Below are 26,787 nucleotides of genomic sequence, written 5' to 3'. Positions count from 1 at the left end.
CGCCCCCGGCTCGTTTTACGTGAATGGCACCTCGGACTCAGGTTCGGTTACTAATCACCGCTGGGGGACAGGAGGTGGGTTTTTCCCTCTGATGGACAGTATCGCTCCGCCCAATCTAATTCATCTTTTCCTTGGCCCCGCCCACCCCCAGCCTCAGAGAACCTGAGGGTGGGCGTGATGGAACCGCTGCCAACTGAGCTCCGGCGGAGTGCTGTTGAGGCCGAACCAGCGCGCCTGGCGGTCTGTGAGTGGGCGGCGGGTGGCTAGGGGCGGGGCCTCCGCGATGACAGGCAGGCGGACAGCCCCGCCCCTCTCGTCCAGAGCGGCCGCGCCAGCGCTGGGGACAGCAGAAGTGAGTACGTGAGCGGCGCAGCAAGAACCCAGCTCGGACCCCGGACGGCGCGCGCACCCGGAGTCTCAGATCCGAGTCGGGCCCGCAGGAGACCGCTGGATTACTGTGCACACCGAACTACCACCACTTGCTCCCTCCCGCCCCGGCCCGCCTCCCCGAGTTCTCTGGCTCCGAGCTTTCCAAGCGCCCGGGATCCTCCTGGACCGGTCAGTCCAGATTCCCCCGGGACCGACCTGCTCGCATCCCCCGGGATCGCCCGACTCAGGGCGCCGCCTGGGTCCCGGAGCCGCTTGCCTGGGTTGCATCCTCTCCTTTCTTGGATCTCCTGGGACCGCGCGCGAGCCTTCTCGCGCCCGCCGAGCGGATCCTCCTGCGGGTGCCCGCCGCCCCGCCGGCGCGGCCCGGCGCGGCCCGGCTCGGCTCCCGGAGCCAGCCCCGGCCATGGCCCGAGGCCGCCCGCCGCCGCCGCCGCTGCTGCCGCCGGGGCTCCTGCCGCTTTCTCCGTTGCTGCTGCTGCCCCTGCTGCTGCCCGCCGGCTGCCGGGCGCTGGAAGGTGAGCGGCGTCGGGGGAGTGCGTCCAAGGGTTAAGGTGTCTGGGGTCGCCAGAGCGGGTGCCGGGGGAGGGTCTGCGGTGTCGGTCCGATGCGGTCCAGGCGCACTTCGGAGGAGGCTCTGCCACCCGCACCCTCTCGAGGGGCTGGAGCTGGGGTGGAGGGGACGCCTTGGGCGCCGCCTCGTCTGCCCGTTGCGGGATCGCAGGCAGCTCGACCTGGGTGAGCGTCCCTGAAAAGTCATGGCCCGGCGGTGAGCTTCTGTAGGAGTGCCGGGCACTCAGGACAGAGGAGCGGGGCCCTCCACACCTCCTGAATACAGGGAAGTGTGGGCGACCCCCACCAGGCAACGCCGGGGCTCCGAGGCTGCTGCTGAGCTCCCCAGGTTGAGGGGCCGCGTTGGCGAGGAACCTCTTGGAGTTAACCGTGAGAGTCTGAGTGCGTGCACTCCGCTTTGTCAGGGGATGGCTGCGGGGATGGAGAGGCGGGGGGCCTGTTATTGTTGACGGTTTACCGAGCGCCAACTACCCACAAGGTGCCGTGTGCACCGCCGTTGCACACTGCTCTGGCGCTCCCCCTCTGCCTTCTTGCAGGACCCCCACCCCCAGTGCTGGGGTCTCCACCGAACTGAGGCTGTGGGGTTTGTCTCAAGTAGAGCTAGAGCTGATGCCTTACCCATTATCCAGTGGAAAAGGCCAGGCTTCTCCGTGGGTTGTGCGAGACCTGCAGAGAGGGCTGCTGGGGGGTTGCTCCAACTTCCATAGGACTGTGCCTGGATGTACAGCCTAAGTGGTTTTGGCCCCTGTGGGAGAGCTCACATACATTCACTTGACACAAGCCTGCGGGGACAGAGGCACTGACACGGGGCAAACAATAGACAGACAGACAGATACACACACATCCACACACGGTTTTCTAAAATTTTTGGAGCCATTAAATGAGGGAAGAAAAACCTTCCTGAATGTGGAGGGAAGGACACCACAGACTGGGGGGAACTGGGATGACAAGCAATACTTCTGTTTGGTATCTTTAACCGATCTAGTCACTTTTCTTAGTTTAAGAACAAAAACGAATTCTGTGTGACTTGGTTCACAATCTGTGTGACTTGTTCACAATCGGTAAACTTGAAGGTTGGAAGGAAAAAGAACACAGTTACAACAGAAAGGCATCTTCTGGTTGCTTTTTCATTTTCTCCAGGAGAAAAAAACAACATTCTTCTGAATCCCCATCGTCTTTTATCTCGGAGCCCATTGGTGCTGACAGACTGATTCACACGGGTGGACACATGCAAATCCAGACAGACACACCGAGGTCGCACCCACACTTGGCGCACACTCACCCACATGTGTGTGATAGGATCACAGGCGTGAGAAACCAGTGTGGAGCTTTGTTGTTGATTGCCTCAAGGGTGTGAGCCTGCTGGAGTTCTCAGGTCTGTGCCTTAGCCCAGGAGAGGCGACACGCTTACGGGGCTGTGTGTGCCAGGCCCCAGAGCCCTTGTTGTGGGGTGCGGTGGGTGCTGATGCTGAGAGTGGGCGAAGGGGGGTGGTTTGGGTCAGGTGAGCAAGGGCTACCTGAAAAGGCTCACCCCCCTTCCTTCCTTCTTCCCTCCCTGTGTCCCTTCCTCCCCTTTCCCTTCCTTTATTTCTCCTTTTCACTCCTCACAATCTGCTGGTCCCTTTAGACCCTAGCTGGCAGGCCCTAGCTGGGAGCTGGCATCCGGGTTTCCAGGCCCAGGACGTGAGGGGCAGACCAGGAGGCAGAAGCCTGGTGAGCTGTAGCAGCCCAGGAAAGAGAGGGCAGTGGGGCTGTGGCCCTTACTCTGTCCCCTCCTCCCTCAGCTGTGAAGTGGGGTCTGGGGCTCTTACCTGACTGCGTGGGTGGTAGCTGGGAGGCCAGGTCAGTGTGGGATGCTCCTAAGAAGGTAGCAGTGCCTCCCAAGTGTGGCTTTAATTAATTCCTTCACGTTTGCCATGTATCAGAACTTAGGGTCTTCAGTTAGTGTGAGAAAGAAAGAAAGAAGAGAGATGATGCCTCAGGCGCTGACCCCAGCCCAGTGGTCCCCCTACCCACCCTCCTGCTCCCCCTCACTGTGACATGGGATAGTAGTGGAACCCACCTCCTAGGGGGTGTTATGAAGATTGAATCCTTAATGTGTGTCAAGTGCTTAGCACATAGCTATTGTTATTCAAGGACTAACTGTTGTTATTATTATTACCCTAGGGTCTGCTCCTTGGGGAGCACCAGAAAGTGAAACTGGTGTGTACACTTGCCCTGCAGGAGGGAGCTTAGAGGAAGCAATGATGAGGGGAGGAGAAGTTAGTCTGGGGAAGTTGCTATCCCCTCTCCCCCAACCTCCATTTCTCTCCAGCTTTGGGAGGGAAAGGATGGGGTAGGAAGAGACTTGACTTTGACTCCTGCCTGTACCCCATCCTTATTCAGGAACTTGAATGGGGGATGGGTAGATTTGGGGGTCCTGGGCTAGGCCAGAGTGCAGGGCTAGGTGGGACACCCAGCACCAAAGATCTCTTCAGCATCCCCAAGCTTTAAGGGTGGAGGATCTCACCCCTTCACTCCAGCCTCCCCTTTGGTTTTGCTAGTATTTGGTTTGCCCTTGGCCTCTGGGGTCGTTATATTTAGGCCAGGTTCTTGAGCTGTGGGTGCTGACCCTCATGGTCTCATTGGTTAGATGCCAACTAGCACCTAGTTGCTCTTTCATCTACACCCTTGGGGTTCACCAAGATTTTGCCTCCAAATGTTTCAGTCTTCCATGAGGATAGAGCCAGGGTCCTTGCTTGTCCTCCTTGGTTAAAGAAACACCTTTCCTTGCCCTCTGATTGATTCCCCCGCCCCCAGCGTGCACACAAACTGCCTCAAATTTACCCTCAGACACAGGGAAATAGGGCCACCTGGTTGCTCACTCTTCTTTCGTATAATGTTCCCCAGTCCCCCAAGCCAAGATCATTCTCCCCTTGGGGATGTGGAGTCCAGTCGGTGAGCGGACTGGGGACGGGGCGTGAGATGAAGAAGGATGTCCAGACCACAGGGTCCTTATACCTCAGATAGGATGGGGAGGTCCCTGCTGGGAAGACACCCTTAGGAGAAAAGAGAAACAGTTACCAGATATAAGAGGTGGAGGCTGGTCGGCCTTCTCCCAGGCAAGCTCTGTTGCTGCAGTGGAAGACTCTCCCTGGGGAGAGAGGCATGTGTGAGTCCACCTCTTTCTCAGCAGCAGTGACCACTGAGGCGGTGGCAGCTGAAAAGTGACAGCGGGCTGGGGTTTCTGTGGCTTTCCCATGTATTTGAGTGGCCTCTGGTGCCCCCCGCCCGTCTGTCTTGATCTGGCACCTCAGAGCTGCGACGAGGGACAGTGGCAGGTACTCGAGGGAACCAGCTTGCCTGTCACCGTGTTCCTTTTAACCAGAACTGCCACCGCCGCCGCTGCTGTGGCCTCGGCAGCAGCGAGCTAACCCAAAGCTGCCATTGGGCAAGGCCTCTGCCACCCGGCCTTCCACTAATTAAACAGCATGAAGAGGCTGAATCACCAGGCCTGCATAGTTTGAAAATTGTAGCCCTGCCTGTTGTGCTGAGTCAAACTGGTTTGTCGGGATTGGGCAGCTGGGGGTGGTGGGGAGGGAGACTGGGTACAGCTGGGCACCTGATGGGGTGGGAGAGGCCCCCTGCCCCGAGGGCTGGCCCTGGCACTCGGTCTCCTGTTGTCTTTTTGCCCTGAGACTCCTGGTCAGACCGGCTGTGGCCAGTATCCCAGGGAAGCCTTTAAAGGTGAGCTGTGCATCACCCTTCTGGCTGGCTGGCAGGGCCATGACTGGGGTGGGGGCCATTAGTCCTCTTAGTATTAGTCGCTTTAGCTGTGTCTGACTCTTTGTGACCCCATGGGCTGTATAGTCCACCAGGCTCCTCTGTCCATGGAATTTTCCAGGCAAGAATACTGGAGTGGGTAGCCATTCCCTTCTCCAGGTGATCTTCCCAACCCAAGGATTGAACCCTGGTCTCCTCCATTGCAGGGTGGGGACCATGGATGAGCACTGAGGCATTTAGGCTCCTGCCCCTTGCTTCCTCTTCCCTTCTCCTCCCTCTCAGGTTTATTTAATTATAAATCTCCGTGATCTGAGGGGAAGAATGAAAAACAAAATGTGTTCCCTGTTCTGAGATGCTCCCCTCCCCTCCAACCCAGACCTGAGGGCCTTGGGGCCGTGGCAGGGGGAGGGAGAGGAGGTCCTCCAGGTCCTGTGGCAGAGTCTGCTTCAGATCCCTTCCTTCTCGAGCTGACCACCCTGGGTGTGCAGGTTGGTACACACATGTGCGCACGCTGAGACTCAGGGGAGGGGTGGGAGGGGAGAAGACAGGACAGATTGCTCAGGTTGGTTGACTGAGGTAGGGATTCCAGGCAGAAGAGGGGGACCAACTCTGGAGGAGTCTTCCCCCTCTCTTTGCAGGCAGGGTCCCAGGGCGTGCCTTCTTGCTCAGACCCTGTGCCTCTGTCCTCCTGCCCCTGCACACTCTGTTGAGAGTGTGACCTTTCCTGCCACCTCACAGTCCGTGGTCTGGAGTTTGGGCTGGTTGTTTCTTGCTCATGTTCTCTAGATTTTTTTTTTTATTCTCTGAGTCTCACCGGCACACCTGCTCACAGGGTGGGGTGCTTTGTGTGACTTGGGGCTTGGGGATTCTGTGGGATCTAGTAGCTCCGTAAAGTCATGTGCCCCTGGCCCTTCACTAAGGCAGGTGCCAGGCTCCCACCCCGCACCAGTATGGCCCAGTGAAGCCCTCCGACACATGCTGGTTGCCCATGATGTTCTCCTCCTGGGCCCCCAACTTATGTGTGGAAGTGTTGCCCGAAGCTCCTGAGGCTACCTGCCTTCATCCTGGCACCCCACCCTACCATGGCCCCAGAGCTGGGGATGGTACCATTGTGCTAGCAGGGAAGTGGCCTGCTGCTTGGGCAAGGGCTATACCTGGGGAGACTGCACCCTGCCACACCCAGAAGCATCTTCATGCCCCTGCCCCACCACCAGGCTCGTGACCTGTGACAGCTCCTGCCTGGGCCAGGGCCACAGGAAGCCGGTCTGGAGCTTGTTCCTTCCCTGTGCCTCTGGTCAAGGCTGCCCCAGTCTCTCTGCTTTCTCGGCAGAAGAGTGCCCTCTCCCACTCTTCTCCATCTCGCTTAAAAACTCACCTCACAGAAAGAACGGGCTTGCAGAATGTGTGTGTGTGTGGCATGTGCATCGAGAATGCAACTCCAAGGCTTTATGCCACCTCTAGATATTGATACGTATACTATGTCCGCATGCTCCTGTGGAATGTCACAGTGCAAGTGGGCATCTGTGCGTGTGCAGCTGATGCTAGTTGTGTATGACTGTGTAAGAGCATGTCGCGGCGTCTGTACAGGCAAACTGGTGTTTGTGTTTGCACTTGACTACACTTAAGACTGTGACGTGTGGTTGGCAATAGCGTGCGGCTGGGTGTGTAGGGAAAACGCACTGTTGGCTGCATGTGCCCTCGCGGATGCATATGTCTCAGGAAATCCGCACATATGAAGGCTGTGAGAGTGAGTCTTTGCCTAAGGCATGCCGGATCTGTGTGTAGGAAAGATTCATTGTATATGGATGTCTCAGGAAGACTGATCTGTTTGGACCAGATGCATCCATGTGTCTGTGAAAGGCAGACTGTGCGTGAAAGCGTGTGTGTGTGTCTGCGGGTGGCTGTGGCTTTGTGTGTTTTTGTCCACCATATGTGGGACTTGTCGCTCTTTAGCCCCAGTGGTGGGAAGGAGCCCAGTCACTGAGAACTTGGTGAAGTGTGTGCCTCTCTGTGCACAGGCGAGAGCCACACAGCTGCTGCCACGTGGCCATTCCCGTTGGCCCCGTGAAACCCGAAAGGGGTGCTGCTTTCCTTCTGAGCCATGAAGCCCCAGTCCCAGGGAGTTCCAGAAAGGCCTGGTGGCCACTTCCTCCCCTTTCTTGCCAGGGGGGGCGGGCAGGGGTGGTGGTGGGGTTCCCTGCCCAACAGAGCCTGTATCTGCAAGTGTCCACCGCCCCCTGGTTTCCCCCCAGCAGCCACATGGTGGGACAGAAGGGGGTGGGCGTGAGGGGGGCAGCTGGGGAGTTTGGAGGCTGCTCCTTCATTCCTGTTTTGTCCTTGTCCCTTGTACCTGTATCCTTTACCCCAGCAAGTGTGTACTTACACACACACACACACACACACTACACACAGGAAGGGTGGGCTCTGGAGGGGTGAGTCTCTCCCCCTCAACACCACAGACAGATTCACCCCCATGTTCTTCCTGAGGCTGGGACCCAGGCCCCTCAGGGCCTCCCTCCTGCAGAAGGGAGTAGGCCCTTCGCCTCCCCCAGAGAGCAAGCCCCTCCCCGCCAGGGTGACCGAGCCCTTCCTCAGGCACACATGACTCGAAATCTAAGTCCTCTCCTCATTAATGGGAAAAATGTGCCGAGATTGAGCGATGGCCAAGGCTGAGCGATGGCCAAGGGCCGATCCCCCCGCCCCCTCCCTCGCTCGCTCCCCAGAAATTAAACAGAAATGAAGAGCCTCCCCTCACCAACCTTCCCCCCTGCCTCCCTCCCCGGCGCCCCCTCCCTCCCGCCTCTCAGAGCCAGCGCTGGGCTTGTTTTAAACTGTGGAGGAATCTGGCCTGGAGGGGGGAGGGGGCTGAATATTTGGGTTTAAACAGTTCCAGATGGGTTTGGCACAGGCTGAGCAGAAGGAAGTGAGGGAGAGGGAGGAGGGAGGCAGCTCGAGGGAGCGGTGGGAGCCCTGGCCGGCTCGGTGGCGGTGGCGGGCGGCGGGCAGCGGGCAGACCAGCAGGCGGACTGGCTGGGGGTGGGGGGTGCACTTGGCTCGCGGCTCCCAGGGGCTCCCAGGGACCGCAGCACTCCGGGCTGCTGGCTGGGGAAGAGGCTACTTGGCAACTCCCTCTCCGCGTCTGTCTCCTTGGGCCTCCTTGTCTTTTGTAGTCCGCCGCCGGCCATCCCGGCAGTCTGGTCCTAGCCCGCCGCCCCGCACATCCCTCCTGCTCCGGTGCCGCCCACCATTCGCCCGCTCCGCCCCGAGCCCCGAGCCCCGCCGGTCTCCCTCCCTGCCTATCTCTGAGCCCCTGCTTCTGCCCACCCCCTCTTCTCTCCCGGACCCCTCCCCGCCCCCGCGCTGAACGTCGCTGTCTGTCTGTCTGTCTGCCAGAGGGGCGTATCAGGCCACCGACGAAGAAGCTGGGATGGCTCACCCCTCAGCCCGGTCCTCCAGGGACCAGCTGCTGCTGCAGGAAGGAGGAGGGAGCCTCGCTCCCCAAGTGAATGGCTGCTGCTGGCCGCCCCCTTTGCCTCACGTGAGGGCCTGGGCCCACAGCTGCCTCCTCCACCATCCCCTGCTCAGACCCAGACTGCAGGAAACTGGCAAAGACCACAAGCCGGGAGTCTGTAGGGTTTGGGTCTTTCCCTTCTCCAAGTACCTCCAGCCTACCCCCACTGTTGATGTATAGGCCCCCAGGAGTTCTGGGGCAATCCTGCCCCATTCCAGCTTGGAGTTGAGGGGAGAACCACTGGCTGTCTTCCAGGCTATGAGAAAAGACTCAGGACCTCTTTCCCACTCCTAGGTCTGATGTTGGAGTTAGACTGTCAGAGAGGAGAGTTATCAAGCCAGAACCCAGATCCAGTTCCTAGGGGAGCAAATTTATGTCATAAGCATTAATAGACCCATCCTATAGCCAAGCAAAAGGAGACAGACAAAAAACCCGAAGCTTAGAATGGGATTGATGCTGCAACAAAGCCCTTGGCCCTGGATACAGAGAGGAAGGCATCTAACACTGACTTGGGGGTTCAGGGTAGGCTTCTTGGAGGAGGTGACAGCTTGGTTGAGACAAAGTATACACAGGAGCTTTCTCGGCTTTCTCTGTTTCCCCTTTACAGAAGGGCATATTGCAGTCACAGTACCCTGGTTAAGAGATTGATTGTAGAGTCAGACTTGAATTTGAGACATGTTTCAAAACTTTTCACCTCAAATTCTAGCAGTTTTACCTTAGGTCCTATATATATCGTACTTGGGCTTCCCTGGTGGCTTCGACAGTATAGAATCTGCCTGCTATGCAGCAGACCTGAGTTCGATCCCTGGGTTGGGAAGAACACGGGGAGAAGGGAATAGCTACCCACTCCACTATTCTTGCTTGGAGAATCCCACGGACGGAGGAGCCCGGTGGGCTACAGTTTATGGGATCGCAGAGTCGGACACAACTGAGTGACTAACAGTTTCACTTTTTTCACATACTGTATCCAGGCATCAGTTTTCTCATCTGTAAAAGGGGTACACCAACAGTACTTTTATCCAAGGATTGCAGGAACAACTGAACTAGCTCTAGAGGAGCTGGCTAGGCCTTGGTGATCCTCACCCCATTCTCAAACAGCATTCCTGTCCTGTCCACCAGAGGTGGTTGTGTAGGAGGCTGGGTGGGTGTGGGCTCTGGCCTGCCACTGTTCTCCCATTCCCCTGGGCGTGTGTGGGGCTGCGCCTTTGTGTTGGGAATGGAGTCAGGGGAGGCCTGGGCAACAGGGTCTGAAGCACACGGCCCTTTGTTCCAGGATAAAGGCCCTGCCAGCCCCTTTGTGTGGAGATTAGTAGAGCCTGTAGGTGTGTGAACCGGCCCTGGCTCCTGCCTCATTAACCCAGACCTGGGGTCAGCGACTAACACCCACTCCCAGCTGACCTGACAAGACATCTTTGAGGCTGTGACATCTCTGGGAGTGGCTGCAGGGTCTCCTCTGGGCCTAGGGAGCTGAGAGCTTTGGGAACCTGGGAGAACCTGGTGGGAATTGATGTCTGGCATCCTGGACTTTGCTGGGCAACCTCCTCTTTCTCCTTATCCTAAGCTTGGCCCCTGACCTTTTTTCTCCTGTTGCTCCTGCAGAGACCCTCATGGATACAAAATGGGTGACATCTGAGTTGGCATGGACCTCTCATCCAGAAAGTGGGGTAAGACCTCCTCTCCATTCCTCCTAAGTGTTGCTTGCCAATTGGCCCCTTTGCCTCAGCAGGGCTGCCTCTGTCCCCTGTTTGTCAGTTTTCCCATCTGTGGCATCTGCATCGTCTGCACCTGTCACCTTCCTCCTTGCCTGCTGGTCCATCCCTGAAAATGTTTTCATCTCTGACCCTTCAGCCTGCCTCTGTCCTTGCTCCCACATACACACCATCTTTGTCTCGCTCTCCCTCTGCCCACCCCTCAGCCTGTCTTCAGGCTATTCCCTTCCCTTACTACCTGACAGCCCTTTGCATGTCTGTCATCTTCCTCCTTCCTGGGTCCTTGGGAGGAGCACTAGCTTGGGAACAAAGAAACGTTGGTTCCAGATCTCTGACTTGCTGTGACTTTGAGCAAGACAGTTTACCTTTCTGGGCCTCCATTTTTTGAATGTTACATTCCTATACATTCCTTGACATCTCTAAAGTGTTCTATCTGACTTCCCTCGATGGCCTCCACAACTGTACTAAGTTCTGGAATACTGGGTTTGGGTGACATTACAGACTGTCAAGTCACCAGACCTGATTCTGTGACCTTGGGCAAGTCCCTGCCTTTGTGAGTCTTGGCTTCCTCTTCTCAGGAGTGGGAACAACAGATGTATCTTCTTAAGGAACTGTGAAGGCTAAATGTGATGGTAATAGTGGTAATCAGTGTTTATTGGATTTATTTAATTCCTCACAGCCTCATTTACTTTCAATCGGTCCCATTTTATAGACAATGAAACTGAGGCATAAAGATAATAAGTAATATAGATGATACTTACAAAGTACTGATCAGATGCCCCGTTCTAAGTGCTTTATTCAGTTAAAGTCATTTATTCCTTAAATATCTTTATTCTTACCATGTTCCAGATGGGGAAATGGAGGCCAGGGAGGTTAAGTGACTTACCTGTAGTCACACAGCAAACAGAGAACTGAGACTGGAACCCACTAGTCTATATGCCCAACCACTGCACCACGGAAGCATCTCTGTGAAGTAAATAGAACAGATCTGGGCTTGTGATAAGCACCCGGCAGATGCTGGTCTCACTGTCCGTCTTTTTCGCTTGCACAGTGGGAAGAGGTGAGTGGCTATGACGAAGCCATGAACCCCATCCGCACGTATCAGGTGTGTAACGTGCGGGAGTCCAGCCAGAACAACTGGCTTCGCACAGGCTTCATCTGGCGGCGAGATGTGCAGCGGGTCTACGTGGAGCTGAAGTTCACTGTGCGGGACTGCAATAGCATCCCCAATATCCCTGGCTCCTGCAAGGAGACCTTCAACCTCTTCTACTATGAGGCTGACAGTGATGTGGCCTCAGCCTCCTCCCCCTTCTGGATGGAGAACCCCTACGTGAAGGTGGACACCATCGCACCTGATGAGAGCTTCTCCCGGCTTGATGCTGGCCGTGTCAACACCAAGGTGCGCAGCTTTGGGCCGCTCTCCAAGGCCGGCTTCTACTTGGCCTTCCAGGACCAGGGCGCCTGCATGTCGCTCATCTCCGTGCGCGCATTCTACAAGAAGTGTGCGTCCACCACTGCAGGCTTTGCGCTCTTCCCTGAAACCCTCACTGGGGCTGAGCCCACCTCACTGGTCATCGCCCCTGGCACCTGCATCGCCAACGCCGTGGAGGTGTCCGTGCCCCTCAAGCTCTACTGCAATGGTGACGGGGAGTGGATGGTGCCTGTGGGCGCCTGTACCTGTGCCACCGGCCATGAGCCAGCTGCCAAGGAGTCCCAGTGCCGCCGTGAGTGAGGACTGGCCTAGGGGCGGGGAGGGAGGATAGGCCTGGGCCGCCACCACCCACAGTCCCCTACCCACTGCTTCCTACCTGCCCGATCTGGGGCAGAGGAAGGAAAGGGAAGAGGGGTATCACGTGCAGGTGCCAAAAATGTTGTACAAGAAGGGAGATGGGAGAAAATGAGGAGAGACTCCAGAATCATAGAAGAAATAATGAAGCTAAAGAGAGAGGAAGGAAACCGTGGGGAATCCTTGACAAATAGGCACCTGGAGAATGTGCTCAGAGCCTCGTGAGGCCGGCAGAGATGCCCACTTGTTCAGGCCCAAGTGTATGTGTCACCCAGAAATATTAGATGGGCCCTGGAGCTCCTCATGCTTGGCCCTTTAACCTGGGGGTCTCGTCTGCATCTTAAGAGGCTACATTTATAGTACAGAGATCAGAGGCCCCTGTCTCTGAACTCCTGAGTTCTGACTCTGCCACTTGCCACCTGTGAGACCTTGGGCAAGTCACTGAACTCTTGAACCCTGGTTTCCTTATTACATGCAAAATGGGGGCATTAGTGGTGATTCCTTCATGGAGCTGTAATGGGGCTGAACTGAATCACTGCATGGGTGCCCTTGGAACAGTGCCTGGCACACGGGGAAGCAGAGCACCATGTAAGTGTGTGCTGTGACTTTCAGGAGTTTTGGGATGCAGGGGACAGGGATTGTTTTGTCCTTGATTCATACACAAGAGCAGGCTTCCCAGGTGGCACAGTAGTAAAGAATCCACCTGCCAATGCAGAAGATGTGGGTTCGATCCCTGGGTTGGGAAGATCCCCTGGAAATGGCAACTCACTCCAGTATTCTTGCTGGGGAAATCCCATGGACAGAGGAGCCTGGTGGGCTACAGTCCATGCGGTCGGAAAGAGTCAGATACAACTGAGCAACTGAGCACGTGCACACGCAAGCATGCAACAAGGAGGTTAGGGGGCCTGTCTCTGGTGGCTTGCCAAGACTCATAAGACCTCACCAGTGTACTAGACTTGCCAGCTATAATCCCCGTTCACAAGAGGTTCTCTCATCTGAGCCTCACCACGGTCTTGTATGGTAGATTCCAGTTACCTCTTCTGTTTAGCCAATAAGGAGGCTCAGAGAGGTTCTGCTCTCCAGGCCTCGTGGTTGGGAATGTGGGCATTGGGAACACAGACTCATTAAGCTGCTGTTCCATGCGTGTCAAGGTGCTGAGGGCCTTGTCTGCCCTCCTGGAGCTTGCAGCCTGAAGCGCCAAAGGGTGGGAGCCAGCTCTTAGCACAGCCCTCGGTGTGGGGGGGCTGGTGGCCCAAACTGGCTGTGAGGCTTCATGTCTGTGCTGTCATGGGAAGGTGAACAGTGCCTTGCCTGGCGCCTCTCCACTTCACTATGGGAACCTGCCCCTAGACTTCCTCCTCCTAAGTGGAGAAAGGGGGTGGGGGGTGATGAGCCTGACAGCCTGAAGAGGGGCTAACATTCTGCAGGTCCCTGGCAGGAAATGCATGCTGGTTCCCATGGCAACCAGGCTGGCCTGGCCCCTGCCCCCTCTCCCACTGGTTCAAAGGAGCTTGGATGGAATATCACCTTAGTCAGGGGAGATTAAACCCCAGAGAAGGCATAGCCCCAGCTCCGGGGATCCCACACTCAGGATAACCTTCTAGAAAGCAGTTGTGTATGGACAGGGTGACCATATGAGTTAGTGTGTCCAGGGCAGCCCTGGTTTACGCTCATCAAGCTATCCTGATTATTACTTGTGACCCCTTTCACTCTCAAAACAGTCCAGTTTGAGTAATAAATCATATGGCCATCATAGATATAGGGGATCTCCAGAAACCCAAGTCCAGATAGAGGTGCCAGGATTTCAGGCACGGAGCTCTAGGCTTCCTCTTGGGTTTAGAGTTCCCCTTGTGGACACTCTGAGGCCTCTGAACTCCAGGTGACCTCAGCCTTCCTGCCTGCTTTCTTTCTCTACTTTTCTCACCCCTTCTCAGCCCCCACCCCTGCCCCAGGGCAGAAAGGAGCTGCTGCCCTGCTTCTGGTGGGCAGGGAGAGAGGTGGGCCGTGAAACTCAGAGTCCCCACCGCTGGTTGTTCTGGGGTGTTCTTCAGGCTCTTTAGGAGTAATTGTCCTTGAGTTTCAGGGAGGGGTGGGGGCATCCCAGCAGAGTAGAGTGTGCTGCTGGCCTGCTAGCGGTCTCTTCCCATCCCCCTCCTCTTCCTCCTCCTCCCTCTCTCTTCTCTGCCTCGACAAGTCCAGGCTGTCCAGGTGATGGAGCTGACGTCTTCTTCCATGAGGCCCCAGGGGTGGGGGTGGGGGAGGGGCGGGGAGGAATCCGCTGACGTGGGGTTTCCACGAGGCAGAAGGGCCTTTTGTAGCTGCAGCCAGATTAGGCAATACCAGCATGGCTTGCACAGTCTGGGAGGTGGAGGGGCCAAGACCTGTGCTGGGGGAGGGCCAGATTCCCATGGAGGTGTGGAGGGTTGTGTCTGCAGGGGAGAGAGCTGAGACGTCCATCCTCTTCTCCCCCACAGCCTGTCCCCCCGGGAGCTACAAGGCGAAGCAGGGAGAAGGGCCCTGCCTCCCCTGTCCACCCAATAGTCGCACCACTGCACCAGCCGCTGGCATCTGCACCTGCCATAACAACTTCTACCGCGCAGACTCCGACTCCGCAGACAGTGCCTGTACCAGTGAGTGGTGGCGCGTCCTCATGTTCTCCACTCCAGGCCTTCCCTCTGCGGGCCAGGCTGGGGATGCCTAAACAGTCTCTGTGAATATCTCCACTTTCCAGATGGGGACACTGAGGGTGGGGGTTAGATGTTGTGCTCAACACGGCGCAGGTAGGAATTGACCAGCCCCTGAGCCAGAAACCAGGTGAATTGAAAGGCTTAGCCCTCCACCAATACTAAATAAGCATCTGCTAGCTCCTAGCTGGGTATCAGGAACTATCTAGGACCCTCTAGTTCACTGCTGCTTCTTCTGTCTAGGACTGCTATTCTTTTGGTCCAGCTCTAACCAGAGAAGGGGCCTCATCCCTGGGACAGCCTGGGATTCTGCTTTCTCCCTGCTCTGGCCTTTGGTGCCAGGCATTGCCAGGCACCAGGAATGATGCAGTCAACTGTCCTAGGAACTTGCAACCTGGTGGGAGAAACAGATGTGGAAACAGATAACCACCGTATAATGTGCTAAATGCAAGGCTGGCAGGATGCCCAGGAATGGTTACGGGAGTACATAGGATGGGGAGAGGATGAATCAAGGAAGGTTTCCAAGAGGAGGTGACCTCTCATGTTGACCCTTAAAGGCCAAATAGGAGTGTGCCCAAATAGGAGTGTGAAGAGGCATAGGAAAGGTATTCTGCATATGAAAGCAGAGGCAAAAGCAGAGGTAGGAAGCAGCTTGGAGAACGCAGACACTCTGGGCAGAGGGTGGTCCCCACACCTCAGCTCACCGCTCTCCCCCTCATCTTCCCCATAGCGGTGCCATCTCCGCCCCGGGGTGTGATCTCTAATGTGAACGAGACCTCGCTGATCCTTGAGTGGAGTGAGCCCCGGGACCTGGGTGGCCGGGACGACCTCCTCTACAATGTCATCTGCAAGAAGTGCCACGGGGGCCCCGGGACCATGACCTGCTCACGCTGTGATGACAACGTGGAGTTTGTGCCTCGGCAGCTGGGCCTGACCGAGCGCCGGGTGCACATCAGCCACCTGCTGGCCCACACACGCTATACCTTCGAGGTGCAGGCGGTCAACGGGGTCTCCGGCAAGAGCCCTCTGCCCCCCCGTTACGCAGCTGTGAATATCACCACCAACCAGGCTGGTGAGGAGGGCAATTGGAGGGGAGGGCCTGGGTCACCTTCCCCCACCCAGAGCGGAGTTGTCTGGGGCCTGCCCATGGTCCACCGGGGGGCCCCTGGGAACTGGGTCCTTGGGAAGGATGCCAGGGCCTGAGGAGCCCATGCTGAGCCCCACCCCTTCCCTAGCCCCCTCCGAAGTGCCGACCCTACGCCTGCACAGCAGCTCCGGGAGCAGCCTGACCCTGTCCTGGGCGCCCCCAGAGCGGCCCAATGGAGTCATCCTGGACTACGAGATGAAGTACTTTGAGAAGGTCAGAGCCTCAAAGGGCAGGAGGAAGCCCTGGGGCAAGAAGATCACTGCGGATAGTGTTGGGGTCCCCTGGGAGCGAAGCTTTGGGTACTGAGGAGGCTGGGCAGGGGCCACCGGAGGTCAGGACCCACAGACTCAGTGTCCTCCTGGTGTTGCAGAGTGAGGGCATCGCCTCCACCGTGACCAGCCAGAAGAACTCCGTGCAGCTGGATGGGCTGAGGCCTGACGCCCGCTACGTGGTCCAGGTCCGTGCCCGCACGGTAGCTGGCTATGGGCAATACAGCCACCCAGCTGAGTTTGAGACCACAAGCGAGAGAGGTACACGCCCCCCAACACCTGTCCCCGCCCCGCCCACGCTTGCCACCCCTCCACTCACCTGTGCCTCCTCCTCGTCTCTAGGCTCCGGCGCCCAGCAGCTCCAGGAGCAACTCCCCCTCATCGTGGGCTCAGCCACTGCTGGGCTGGTCTTCGTAGCGGCTGTGGTGGTCATTGCCGTCGTCTGCCTCAGGTACCGATGGGCCCAGGGCCCCACTGGAGCATTCCTTTAGTGCCCTTGAGCCCTCTCAGCGCATAGGTGACCACCACCCACATCAGACCTGGAACCACAGCCTTCCTAGTCCCAGGGTGTCATTGCTGGAGAGGCCCTTTCCAATCCACACCCATGTCTTCATTCTGTCCCCTCTCTGTCCCCAAATTCCCTCAGGATCAAGTCCACTGATCCCCTTGCCCACAGACCCAGAGGTAGCTATAACCACTGACCATGGGACCAGGCACCGGGCCATCCCCTGTGCACTCTGCCCCTCCTATGAGCCCAAGGGTTCCCTGAACGGAGGGAGCTTGGACTTGTCTCAGGCCTCCCCTCTCCCCTTCCCCCTAGGAAGCAGCGGCACAGCTCTGATTCGGAGTATACAGAGAAGCTGCAGCAATACAGTGAGTCTGCCTCCTCATTCCTACCTCCCAACGCTCCCTTGGTCCCTGCAGGGCTTGGGGATACCCTCTTCCCTGGCTGGGACTTCATTCCTTTAACTCCTCCCCTGGCTGCCCCGTCCTGCTTCCAATTAAGTGCCATTTCCTGAGCCCCTACTCACTCGTGCTAGCCCCAGAGATGAGTGAGATGTGACCCCTGTCCTCAGGGGTAGTTAGTTTTGTGAGAAAGACAACATAGTACATACAGGAAACAATGAGAGAACAATTCAGTGTTAAGTCGGGGGTTCCTGCGACAGAAGGCAGTGAGAGTTCAGAAGAGAGGAAGGCTTCCTGGAGGAGGTAGCCTTGGGCTGAGCTGAGCCAGGTGAGATTTAGTGGGGTTTAGAGAGGTGGAAGGGGGAGCATTCTGGGCTAGAGGAGCCTCTGGAAGGTAGTGGGTGGGGTGGAGAGAGTGCCCAACTGTGGGGGCAGTGAGAAGACTGGTTTGACAGCTGCTGGGAAGCCAGGCTGGGTAGTTGCGGCCAGTCCTCAGAGGGTCGTGAAAGGCAGGCAGAGGAGTTTGGACTTGACTGCACCATAGGTAATCTGAAAAGCTCTCAAGCTGGGGAGCAATACAATGAAAGTATTGTTGTAGGAAGACAGGTATGCGGGCTAGATAGGTGAGAAAAGTCCAGAGGCAGAGAGCCCAGCTGGGCGGCTATGGCAGTACTCTGGGTGATGACGGCCTGGCAAGGTCGGGGCAGAGGGAATGCGGGGAGGGACGGGCCTGAAACAGGCTTTGACGTGATGAGAGATGAGGGAGAAAGAAGGAGAAGAATACCAGGTGTCTAGCCCTTATGGTTGCTAGTTCTCACCAAGGGGACAGTGGTGGGGTGGGGATGGGGGAGCTCTAGCTTCATCAGAAAGGAATACAGAGCAGGCTTAGCAGGGAGGTTGGGAATGTGCTCCTATGGGGGCGGGGGACAGGGAGGAAGACTGGTGCAGGATCTGGGTGGCAGAGTTCCCTCACTGTTCTCAGCCCAAGGATCTGACTCCCTCTCATGCCCACCTTTTCTTCCTCTAGTTGCTCCTGGAATGAAGGTTTATATCGACCCCTTTACCTATGAAGACCCTAATGAGGCTGTGCGGGAGTTTGCTAAGGAGATTGATGTGTCCTGTGTCAAGATTGAGGAGGTGATAGGAGCTGGTGAGTCTGTTGGGGTACACGGTGGGGAGGAGAGGCTGACGGTTACCCCTGGGGGAGGGCGGAGGCCAGTTAGGTACAGAAGTAGCTTAGTACCTGTGCCTTGTGCTCTGCAGGGGAGTTTGGAGAAGTGTGCCGGGGTCGGCTGAAACAACCTGGCCGCCGGGAGGTGTTTGTGGCCATCAAGACGCTGAAGGTGGGTTACACGGAGAGGCAGCGGCGGGACTTCCTCAGCGAGGCCTCCATCATGGGTCAGTTTGACCACCCCAACATAATCCGGCTAGAGGGCGTGGTCACCAAAAGTCGGCCAGTCATGATCCTCACTGAATTCATGGAGAACTGCGCCCTGGACTCCTTCCTGCGGGTGAGAGCCCCCTTCCACTCCCTAAGAGAGCTAGGTTGGGTAAACCACCCGCTCCCACAAGTCAGACAGACCCTATTCAAGTCCAAATATTTGCTGAGGTGGCACAGTGCACGGAGACAGTTGGACCTTTCAGAGCCAGGAAGACCAGAGTGCTCATCCTGACTCTGCCCCCTGCTGCCTGTGTGACCTCAGGCTTTACTTAACCTCTCTGAGTCTCAGCTGCTTTGGCTGTAAAATAAAAGTGGAAGAGCTCTTTGGGTCCTCACAGGGGTTAATCGGGTGATATGTACAGATGCTGACCACACAGGAGGGCAGCTCCTGACTCTCAGTGCACAGTGGATGTGATCAGAGGGGTAGACGAGGCATGGTCTTGACAGACCTGGGAAGGTGGGCAGGCAGGCAGGTTCTTGGACAGACCCAGGGCCGGGCAGGAGGGGATGGGCTGCCTCCTGAGCCTCCTCATTGTCTCTAGCTCAACGACGGACAGTTCACGGTCATCCAGCTGGTGGGCATGTTGCGAGGCATTGCTGCCGGCATGAAGTACCTGTCCGAGATGAACTACGTGCACCGAGACCTGGCTGCCCGCAACATCCTCGTCAACAGCAACCTGGTCTGCAAAGTCTCAGACTTTGGCCTCTCCCGCTTCTTGGAGGATGACCCCTCTGATCCCACCTACACCAGCTCCCTGGTACAGGACGCAGCTGGGAGGGAGACTGGGGGCGGGGCCAGCCAGGCAGGGGCTCGGGGCTGGGGACCAGCCCCGAGACATCGGGTGAAGGGCGTGTGCCCCCCTCACCAGGGCGGGAAGATCCCCATCCGCTGGACCGCCCCAGAGGCCATAGCCTATCGGAAGTTCACCTCTGCTAGTGACGTCTGGAGCTATGGCATCGTCATGTGGGAGGTCATGAGCTACGGCGAGCGACCCTACTGGGACATGAGCAACCAGGATGTGAGTGGGACCTGCCAGGAGTGCTCGGGGGGGTGGGAGCTGCCGGGTAGCCAAGTGGTGGCTCACTCCAGGGTTCCTGGCTCTTGGCTCAGGTCATCAATGCCGTGGAGCAAGATTATCGGCTGCCCCCACCCATGGACTGCCCCACAGCGCTGCACCAGCTCATGCTGGACTGCTGGGTGCGGGACCGGAACCTCAGGCCCAAATTCTCCCAGATCGTCAACACCCTGGACAAGCTCATTCGTAATGCCGCCAGCCTTAAGGTCATCGCCAGTGCCCAGTCTGGGTCAGTACCTCAGTCTCTGATCTGGAGCCAGCAGCTGTACCCTGCTTCCCCTGACATCAGGACTCATCAGGTCCCCTCTTCTTCCCACAGCATGTCACAACCCCTCCTGGACCGCACGGTCCCCGACTACACGACCTTCACGACAGTTGGTGACTGGCTGGACGCCATCAAGATGGGGCGGTACAAGGAGAGCTTTGTCAGCGCGGGGTTTGCATCCTTTGACCTGGTGGCCCAGATGACTGCAGAGTGAGTGTGCCTCACATTTGGAGGGCCGGGGCTGGGGGCTCCGAGCTGGGCCCGAGTGGTGGGCAGGAGGGGAGGCACTGACACTGCCCTTGGCCCCTCTGCAGAGACCTGCTCCGGATCGGGGTCACCTTGGCGGGCCACCAGAAGAAGATCCTCAGCAGTATCCAGGACATGCGGCTGCAGATGAACCAGACGTTGCCTGTGCAGGTCTGACACCCGACTCCCACTGGGTGCGTGCCCCACCAAGGACCGTGCAGGAACTCCGACCAGCCGACTGGACTTTTGGACTTTTGGATGCCCAGCCTTAGGCTGTGGCCCAGAAGATGGAAGATTGGGAGAGGCCCAAGCTGGGACTTCTCCTCCAGGCCTGTGCTCCCTCCCCAGGAAGTGTGCCCCAAACCTCTTCATATTGAAGATGGATTAGGAGAGGGGGTGACGACCCCTTCCCAGCCCCTCGGGGCCCAGGCCTTCCTGCTCGCCTGTGGGGGGATCCCCACCACCTCAGACTTGGCTGTTCGTCAGTGCTGGAGGTCCTGGCATGGTCAGGTGGGGAATAAGCCTGGGTTCCAGGGCCCAGCCCTGGCAGGGGTCTGGCCCCCCAGGTAGGCAGAGAGCAGTCCCTCCCTCAGGAACTGGAGAAGGGAACCCTGGGAATGGGGAAACGTAAGCCCCCCCACCGGAAGCCAGCTGGCACCTCCAGTTTGCACAGGGACTTGTTCTGGGGGCTGAGGGTCCTGCCCCACCCCCGCCCTTGGTGCTGTCATAAAAGGGCAAGCAGGGGCCAGCTGAGGAGCAGCCCCTTGCCCCGCAGAGACTGACTCTCAGAGCCAGAGGTCGGATGTGTGTGTGTGAGTGTGTGTGTGTGAGCGTATGTGTGCATGCACTGGCCTGCACAGAGAGCATGGGTGAGTGTGTAAAGGCTTGGCCCTGTGCCCTGCCGTGGGGCCAGTTGGGCCGTCAGCGGAATAAAGGCAATAAGATGATTCTCTTGCCCCTCCTCATTCCACCTCCCAAATTCATGGCCCCTCAGCCCTGGCCCTTCAGAATTCCCAGGAGTCATTGGGAGGCCAAATCCAGGCTTCTCCAGGCTCAACTTCCCTTTTGTGTTTCAGCCTTGTTGCACCTGACTTCTTGGAAGTGGGGTGATAACAGCATAGAGCAAACTCCCCCAGAGCTCCTTCCGTCTAAGGCCCAGGCATTCCCATTCCAGGGGCTGTCTGGGCAGACACTCTAGTCTGGATGGTGTTTTATAGACCGAGTCCTTTCACACTCATTGTCTAGAAGGAGCTGGGGGTGCAGGGAGTTGATCAGCTTCCAGGGGCACAGGGCCCAGGACAAAGAGGATGGGACCCCACTGCTGTTCAGATGCAGAGGGCAGTCCTTTTCAGCAAGTGTCAGCAGAGAAGTGTGGCTACTCTTTCCTAAACAATTACCATGTTCCTGGCACTGGGCTAAAATGCTCCATTTATACATGGATCTTATTTAATCTCACAACAACTGAGCCAGGGTAGGAAGTATTTTTATCTCTTTTTTACAGAGGAGGAAGGGGAGAGGTTAAGTAACTTGCCCAAAGTTGCTGAGCCAGTAAGTGAGGCCTGAGGCTGGGATTCCCACCCTGAGACTGCCTGCACACTTGAAAGGTTCAGAGGATAAATAACTAGAACCAGGGAGAGGGTTAGGAAAACAGCTTCTGGAAATAAATGTCAAAGGAGAAAGGGGGCGGAGTGGGAATGGGGACTCAGAGGCCCCTTAGATGCAGAAACGTGTGTGTGTTTGGGGGGTGGGTGTGCTTATGCAGTGTCTTCCCCAGTGTCAGAAGGAGGGAACCTTGGGCAGTAAACCTTTGTGGGCCAATGAACAGGTTTCCAAGGAATCTGCCCATCCCAAATTAGAGTCTGGCTGGACCCGGTAGGGAGTGTAGGCAAAGCCTTGTGGATCTCCCGGTTCACACAGAGCAGTCCCGCACTTCTTTCCAGGCAGGGCAGAGCTCCGTAGCGGAATTCTTTCTAAGTAGGGACGGTAGCTAGGGTTTGGCGATGCTGAAGGTCTGCAGGCAACCGGCAGCTATTTCAGGTGCAGGGGGCCAGACCCCGGGAGGCAGACCAAGCCGGCGAGAGTGGAGTTGGTCCAAGGCGGAGGTTGAGGCATTCGACCCGCCAGCCCAAAGCCTGACAGGGAGAGGGGCAGGGGCCGCGCTGGGGCCGGTTCCCGGGGCCGCTCCGCCCCTCGCCGCGCGCTCCCGCGCTGGGGCTGGACCCGCAGCGCGGCTCCTTAGTATTCCCCCCACGGAGCCCAGCGGCGCTGCAGAGGCTGCCCGGGGGAGGGGCGCCCCGCGAGGCTCAGGCCCCGGGCGGTGGGGGCGGGGGAGCTGAGAGGGAAGCCTCGGGGATCGGGGACCCAGTGGGACGGAGCCCTCCTCTCTTCCCTAGCTGGGAACTCTGCCGAGGGCGGGGGCTAGAGGGGACGAGGTGGGGGACCCAGGCCGCCTTGGAACCAGGCGCCGCCGCTGTCATCGGCGCGAGGTGTGGCGGGCGGCCAGAGGAGGGGAGGCAGTGTTGAGTGGCGTCCTGCGCATCCTGTCCTGCGCCGCATTCCCGGGCTGAGGGCTCAGATAAAGGGGAGGGGGTGTTCCAAGCTCCTGCTCACGTGTCGCCTTCCTACTCTCGAGGCCCGGGGATGGGGGAAGGTCCGTGGCCCGCGTCTCCTGGAGTTGACCCCCTCACTTATTCCTTCACTCTAATCATTTTAGCGGGACTCTGGGATGGGGACTCGGCCCGAAGAGGTAGGGCATCCCCGCAGTGGGTAGGCAGAGAGTGTGAGACCATGGGCTTTGAACGCCGAGGGAGGGGTGGGGTCTGGGAGCCGCACAGTGAAGGGGCAGTTGGTGGGTGCGCTCCAGGACGAAGATTTGAAGGGGGCATAAAGTACTCTGTTGAATGTGCCTTGTGCAGCACGGGGCACATACCTCCCTTCACTTGTGTCCGGATTTGTTACTTCCCTGCAAGCACGCCATGTCCCCAAATCACGTTCTTACCTCCCATTACAATACCCTGCCTGGCCCCACCTCCCAGCCCACACACCATAAGAGCTTCCCACGATTGAGAAGAGGTGGGGGAAGGGATGCAAAGAAGGGAGAACAAAAGCCATCCCCTTCGTTGAAGGCGCCTCCCCCCAGTGCATTCCTACCTGGGCCGCCTAACCCTATCAACCCTTGTCTCATTGGGGACTGAGATGAATCCTCAGTCCTTGAGCAGTGATGTCGAGGGGCGTGGTTAGGGCATAGAAAGTATGAGGATACTCAAGAGGAGTCTGGCTTTCCTGGGAGCAGGGGAAGAATGAGAGGTAGTGAGGTCTTGATCTGGTTAGAGTCTTCCTTAATTAATTACACACTCCTGGGGGCAGAACATTTGATCTTCCAAGCTAGTGCTTGAAAAGGGAAGCCAGAGGGCTGGGGGTGGGGGAGAGCGGCTTCCCCTCACCTCCCTCAGCCCATCTGCCCCAGAGAGGCAGTTGCAGCCCCAAATGACCCATGTCATGCCCCTCTCTGTGCCTGAGGGCAGAGAGTAGAGACAGGTAAACACAGTAAGCTACTCTAGGCTGTACTCGGCCCCCCACAGTATCCCCCTCCTCCACAGTGGCCCCAGGGAGAGGGTCCTGGACAAGGAACTATTAGATCTAAGCCTGGGTGGCCAGATCCTGAATTCGAATCCGGAGATCTGGGGCGCCTGGGGCAGTGCAGTGGGAAGGGCTGCATATTTAGAGGACAGGCAGAGCTGGGATCAAAGCCCAGCATTTTGCTCTTTGACCTTGGATAGGTTGACTTCTCTGTGCCTCCATGTCCTCATCTATAAAAAGGTGTAGTGATCATTTCTACCTCATGAGATTGTTGCAAGCATGAAATCAGTTAATACATGTAAAGTGTGTGCCAGGATCATAGTAAGTACTCAAAAATGTCAGCTACTATTTTTATTAGTATGACGTTTGAATAAAATATAAGAACAGATAGGAAAATGCCGAGTAGTGCTTGGTGCATAGCTGGGATCCAATAAACCAAGGGGTGGTGTGGGGAATCCACCAACCCCATTCTAGCCACGGGAATGATTGGCATTTTGCTGCAGGCTTAGCTCAGGCTGTCCCGCTTCCTGGGATAGCCTGGGGCCCGAGTGGTTTGAAAGCAATGAGGGTGAGGGTGCTGAAGCTCACTATGGGGTAGAGAATGCAGCAAGTGGCTGAGGGACCGTGGTTTCTGCATGTGACCCCTCAGTGCACTGATCCTGGGTGTGTTTGGGGCGGGAGGGGATTCTTTCCCTCCAATATTCATTCATTCTTCAAATATTTACTGGATATTTGTTGGGTGTCAGGCACTGTGCTGGGCACTAGGATACTGTGATGAACAAGAACAAAGATGCTGCTTCAAAGAGCTTAATCTAATAAGGGTATAGATGCTCTTCAAATAATAATGCAAAAAAAAGTGTATATAATTACAAGTCAAGGTAAGTGTTACTGGTGCAGGATCAAATTCCAGCTCTAGTGACCTGAACTAGTCTAGTGCAAGGCCGAGCATCCTCTAATGCCCGCAGAGGAAGCTGGGGCCCTCATTACTCTCCAGGTCCCTTTATTTAGCCTTTTGGTATCTGACTCTGAGTATATCTTCATTTACTGTGTCCCTGCTTCACTTCATTTATTCAACATAGCTTCACTGGACCCTTCCATATGCCAGCCTGAGTGTATGGAGCTGAGGGTGTGGGGGTGCACTGGTTACAGCTCCCACTCCCTTAAGGTGTGGGGGACACAACTCACAGAGGGACACTGATAGATAAACCAACTAATACAAGTGGTGGGTAAGTACTACAGCTAGGTAAGCAGCCGGGGCTGGAGGAAGGGACCCAGGCTTGAGTTAAGCCTTGAAGGCTGTTTGCAGTTAGCAAGAGGGGAGCAGGGAGCAGTAGATACAAAGGTCCTGCGCTAGGTGAGAGCAGGGCACAGAGGCCATTCCAAGTCAGGATGAGGAAGGAACAGGGTCATGGACAGATGACACTGACCAAGACTTCCCCTTTGTCATGATTCCTCCTCGGTCAGGCCATCCATTTCTCACAGCCCAGAGGGCTGGCTAGTCTTGGGCATGTGGTCCCAGCAGTTCTACAACTCAGGCATCCTCTCCTCTCCTACTTCTGTAGCCCTCTGCTCTGCTCTGTTCCCTGCTACACACAGTACATCTGTCTACAGCATTTCTGAGCACCTGCTGTCTTCTATCCCCATTCTACAGGAGAGATGACGTGTCTTGGTTGAGGTCGTAGAGCCAGTCAAGGGCAAAGCCTGGATCCGAATCAGACTTAACCCATCCACGATTCTGTATTCTTCCCACTACATCAAGATCCCTTGGAAGGGGGCCTAAGGGAAACTAGAAGTGCACTTGGACCACTTCAGAGTGACCCTCTTCCCCCCTCCCCCCCTACCCTGGAGGGGGGTCTGCACTCGTGGGCAAGGGCTGCCTCAGTGTTCCTTCTTCAGAGAAGGAAGGGGAAGAAAGAGGAGGAGAGCTGGGCCCCCAGGTGCTGAAGGCCCTTGTCAGGAGTGCAGTCCAAGAATGGTATAGGGTTCCACCTTGGGGGGTGGGTCTGACAGGCAAGCAGCTCTGTCCCTCCACGTTGCCTCCCAGCCCCTCTCTGTTTCTCATTAATTATTCCTGTCTCATGGAGCAGGAATGAAAACAGACTCGAGATCTGGCTGGAGGCCTGCTGTGACATCAGCCCCGAGGTGGCTGCCCTGACCCTGACTATTGGGGGCTGGGGAAGACCTCCTTCCCCACTTTGTCTTGGCCTGACAGGGAGAAGGAGAAAGGCAGGAGACAACCCTGCCTGAACCCCTCTCCCTTCCCTGGGCATTGAACTTGGGGCATGTGAATGAAAGAGGTGGCATTTGCCTGAGGGGACCAGGAAGGGTGTGTCTGCGGGACCGTGGGTGGGGGTACAGGAGGCTGCTCTCCCCTGAAGCCCCTGCTTCCCACAAGCCTACCACTCCTTCCACTCGGCCACCCCAGCACCGCTCCTGGGCATGGTCCTCCCACATCCTCTCCACCTACTTTTGAAGTCACCACTGCACTCTTCCCTTGTCCTACCTTCCTCCCAACCTCACCTCCCTTGACCTTTCTGAGCCTCAGGTTCACAGTTAGGCTTCTTCTCGGTCTTGGTACCTAGCCAACCAGACTCTTCTTGGCTCCATCCTCTTGGCTTTCACACCCAGATGCTGACCTTTCACGTACAGTGACCTCCTCTTCCCTCCTAATTGGCCTCCACTTAGTACAGCACACCAGACTACGCTATGATCCTGGTTATATCACTTAGCCATCTCCTCCAGACTGCAAGTCTGATACCCCAGGCTCCCACCACCTCCTCCTGTTCTGCCTAGTTTCAAAATCTTTGGTTCCCAAACCCCTTCTCCCTACCTGGGGGCCTTCTGGGGTATACATCTCTCCCAGGCCAGCCTGGACTATTCCCACTCCCAGACAATCCCACCATGTTTTTCTTCTTTTGCTTATTTCCAATAAAATTCCCTCTGCAGCAGCTGTGTAGACTTTTCTACGCTAGTTGAGCCCACACTTGCACCTTATTCCGTTCTTACCTCCTACTTGACTAAAATAATGCATTCTTGCCAGGCACTGAGCTGCAGGCAATGGAGATAAGTGCGCTGCCTTCAAGAAGCCTCCAGCCCAGGGGAATATAAAGGCAAGTGACAGGGTGATATAGGGATACTCCAGGTGTCACTGATGGATTTTGAAGGGGAGAATGACATCATGATCACACTGTCTGGGAAGTGAAGTGAGGCCAGTGTGGGATGTATTGGAGGACACAGAGATGGTGGCAGGTAGACAGGGGAGGAGACCACAGTCTAGGTGGAGGACAGTAAGTCCTAGATGGAGATGGGGTGAGGAGGTGCTGCAGAGATGACAAGGAGATAGGTGTGAGGGATAGGTGCAAAGGTAAGTAGCAACACGCTTAGTGACTGAAGGGGTGCAGAAGGGGAAATACAGTAGATGTCTGATCCTGGGAGATTCTGAGGAC

General features: G+C 56.8%; 1 protein-coding gene across 2 annotated transcripts; it reads left to right on the top strand.

Annotated features, from left to right (window-relative positions):
* Nucleotides 1-366: 366 nt before the first annotated feature.
* EPHB3 (EPH receptor B3) lies at nt 367-22,063 on the top strand. 2 transcript variants are annotated; one of them, XM_065943087.1, is made up of 16 exons: nt 367-905; nt 9,833-9,897; nt 10,994-11,666; nt 14,203-14,358; nt 15,143-15,484; nt 15,648-15,772; nt 15,930-16,089; nt 16,171-16,279; nt 16,649-16,701; nt 17,762-17,884; nt 17,998-18,245; nt 18,718-18,933; nt 19,045-19,194; nt 19,287-19,480; nt 19,571-19,726; nt 19,831-22,063. In XM_065943087.1, exons 1-16 carry the CDS (start codon nt 794-796, stop codon nt 19,937-19,939), a joined length of 2,991 nt encoding a protein of 996 aa, XP_065799159.1. In that variant the 5' UTR covers nt 367-793; the 3' UTR covers nt 19,940-22,063. The 2 variants fall into 2 exon arrangements, with proteins under 2 accessions (XP_065799159.1, XP_065799160.1); XM_065943088.1 differs by lacking the exon at nt 367-905 and adding an exon at nt 8,245-8,260.
* Nucleotides 22,064-26,787: the final 4,724 nt, after the last annotated feature.

The sequence above is a fragment of the Muntiacus reevesi genome, chromosome 8, assembly GCF_963930625.1.
Source record: "Muntiacus reevesi chromosome 8, mMunRee1.1, whole genome shotgun sequence".
Lineage (NCBI taxonomy): Eukaryota > Metazoa > Chordata > Mammalia > Artiodactyla > Cervidae > Muntiacus > Muntiacus reevesi.
Note: the sequence above shows the minus strand (reverse complement) of the source record. Positions and strands in the feature narration are given on the sequence as shown.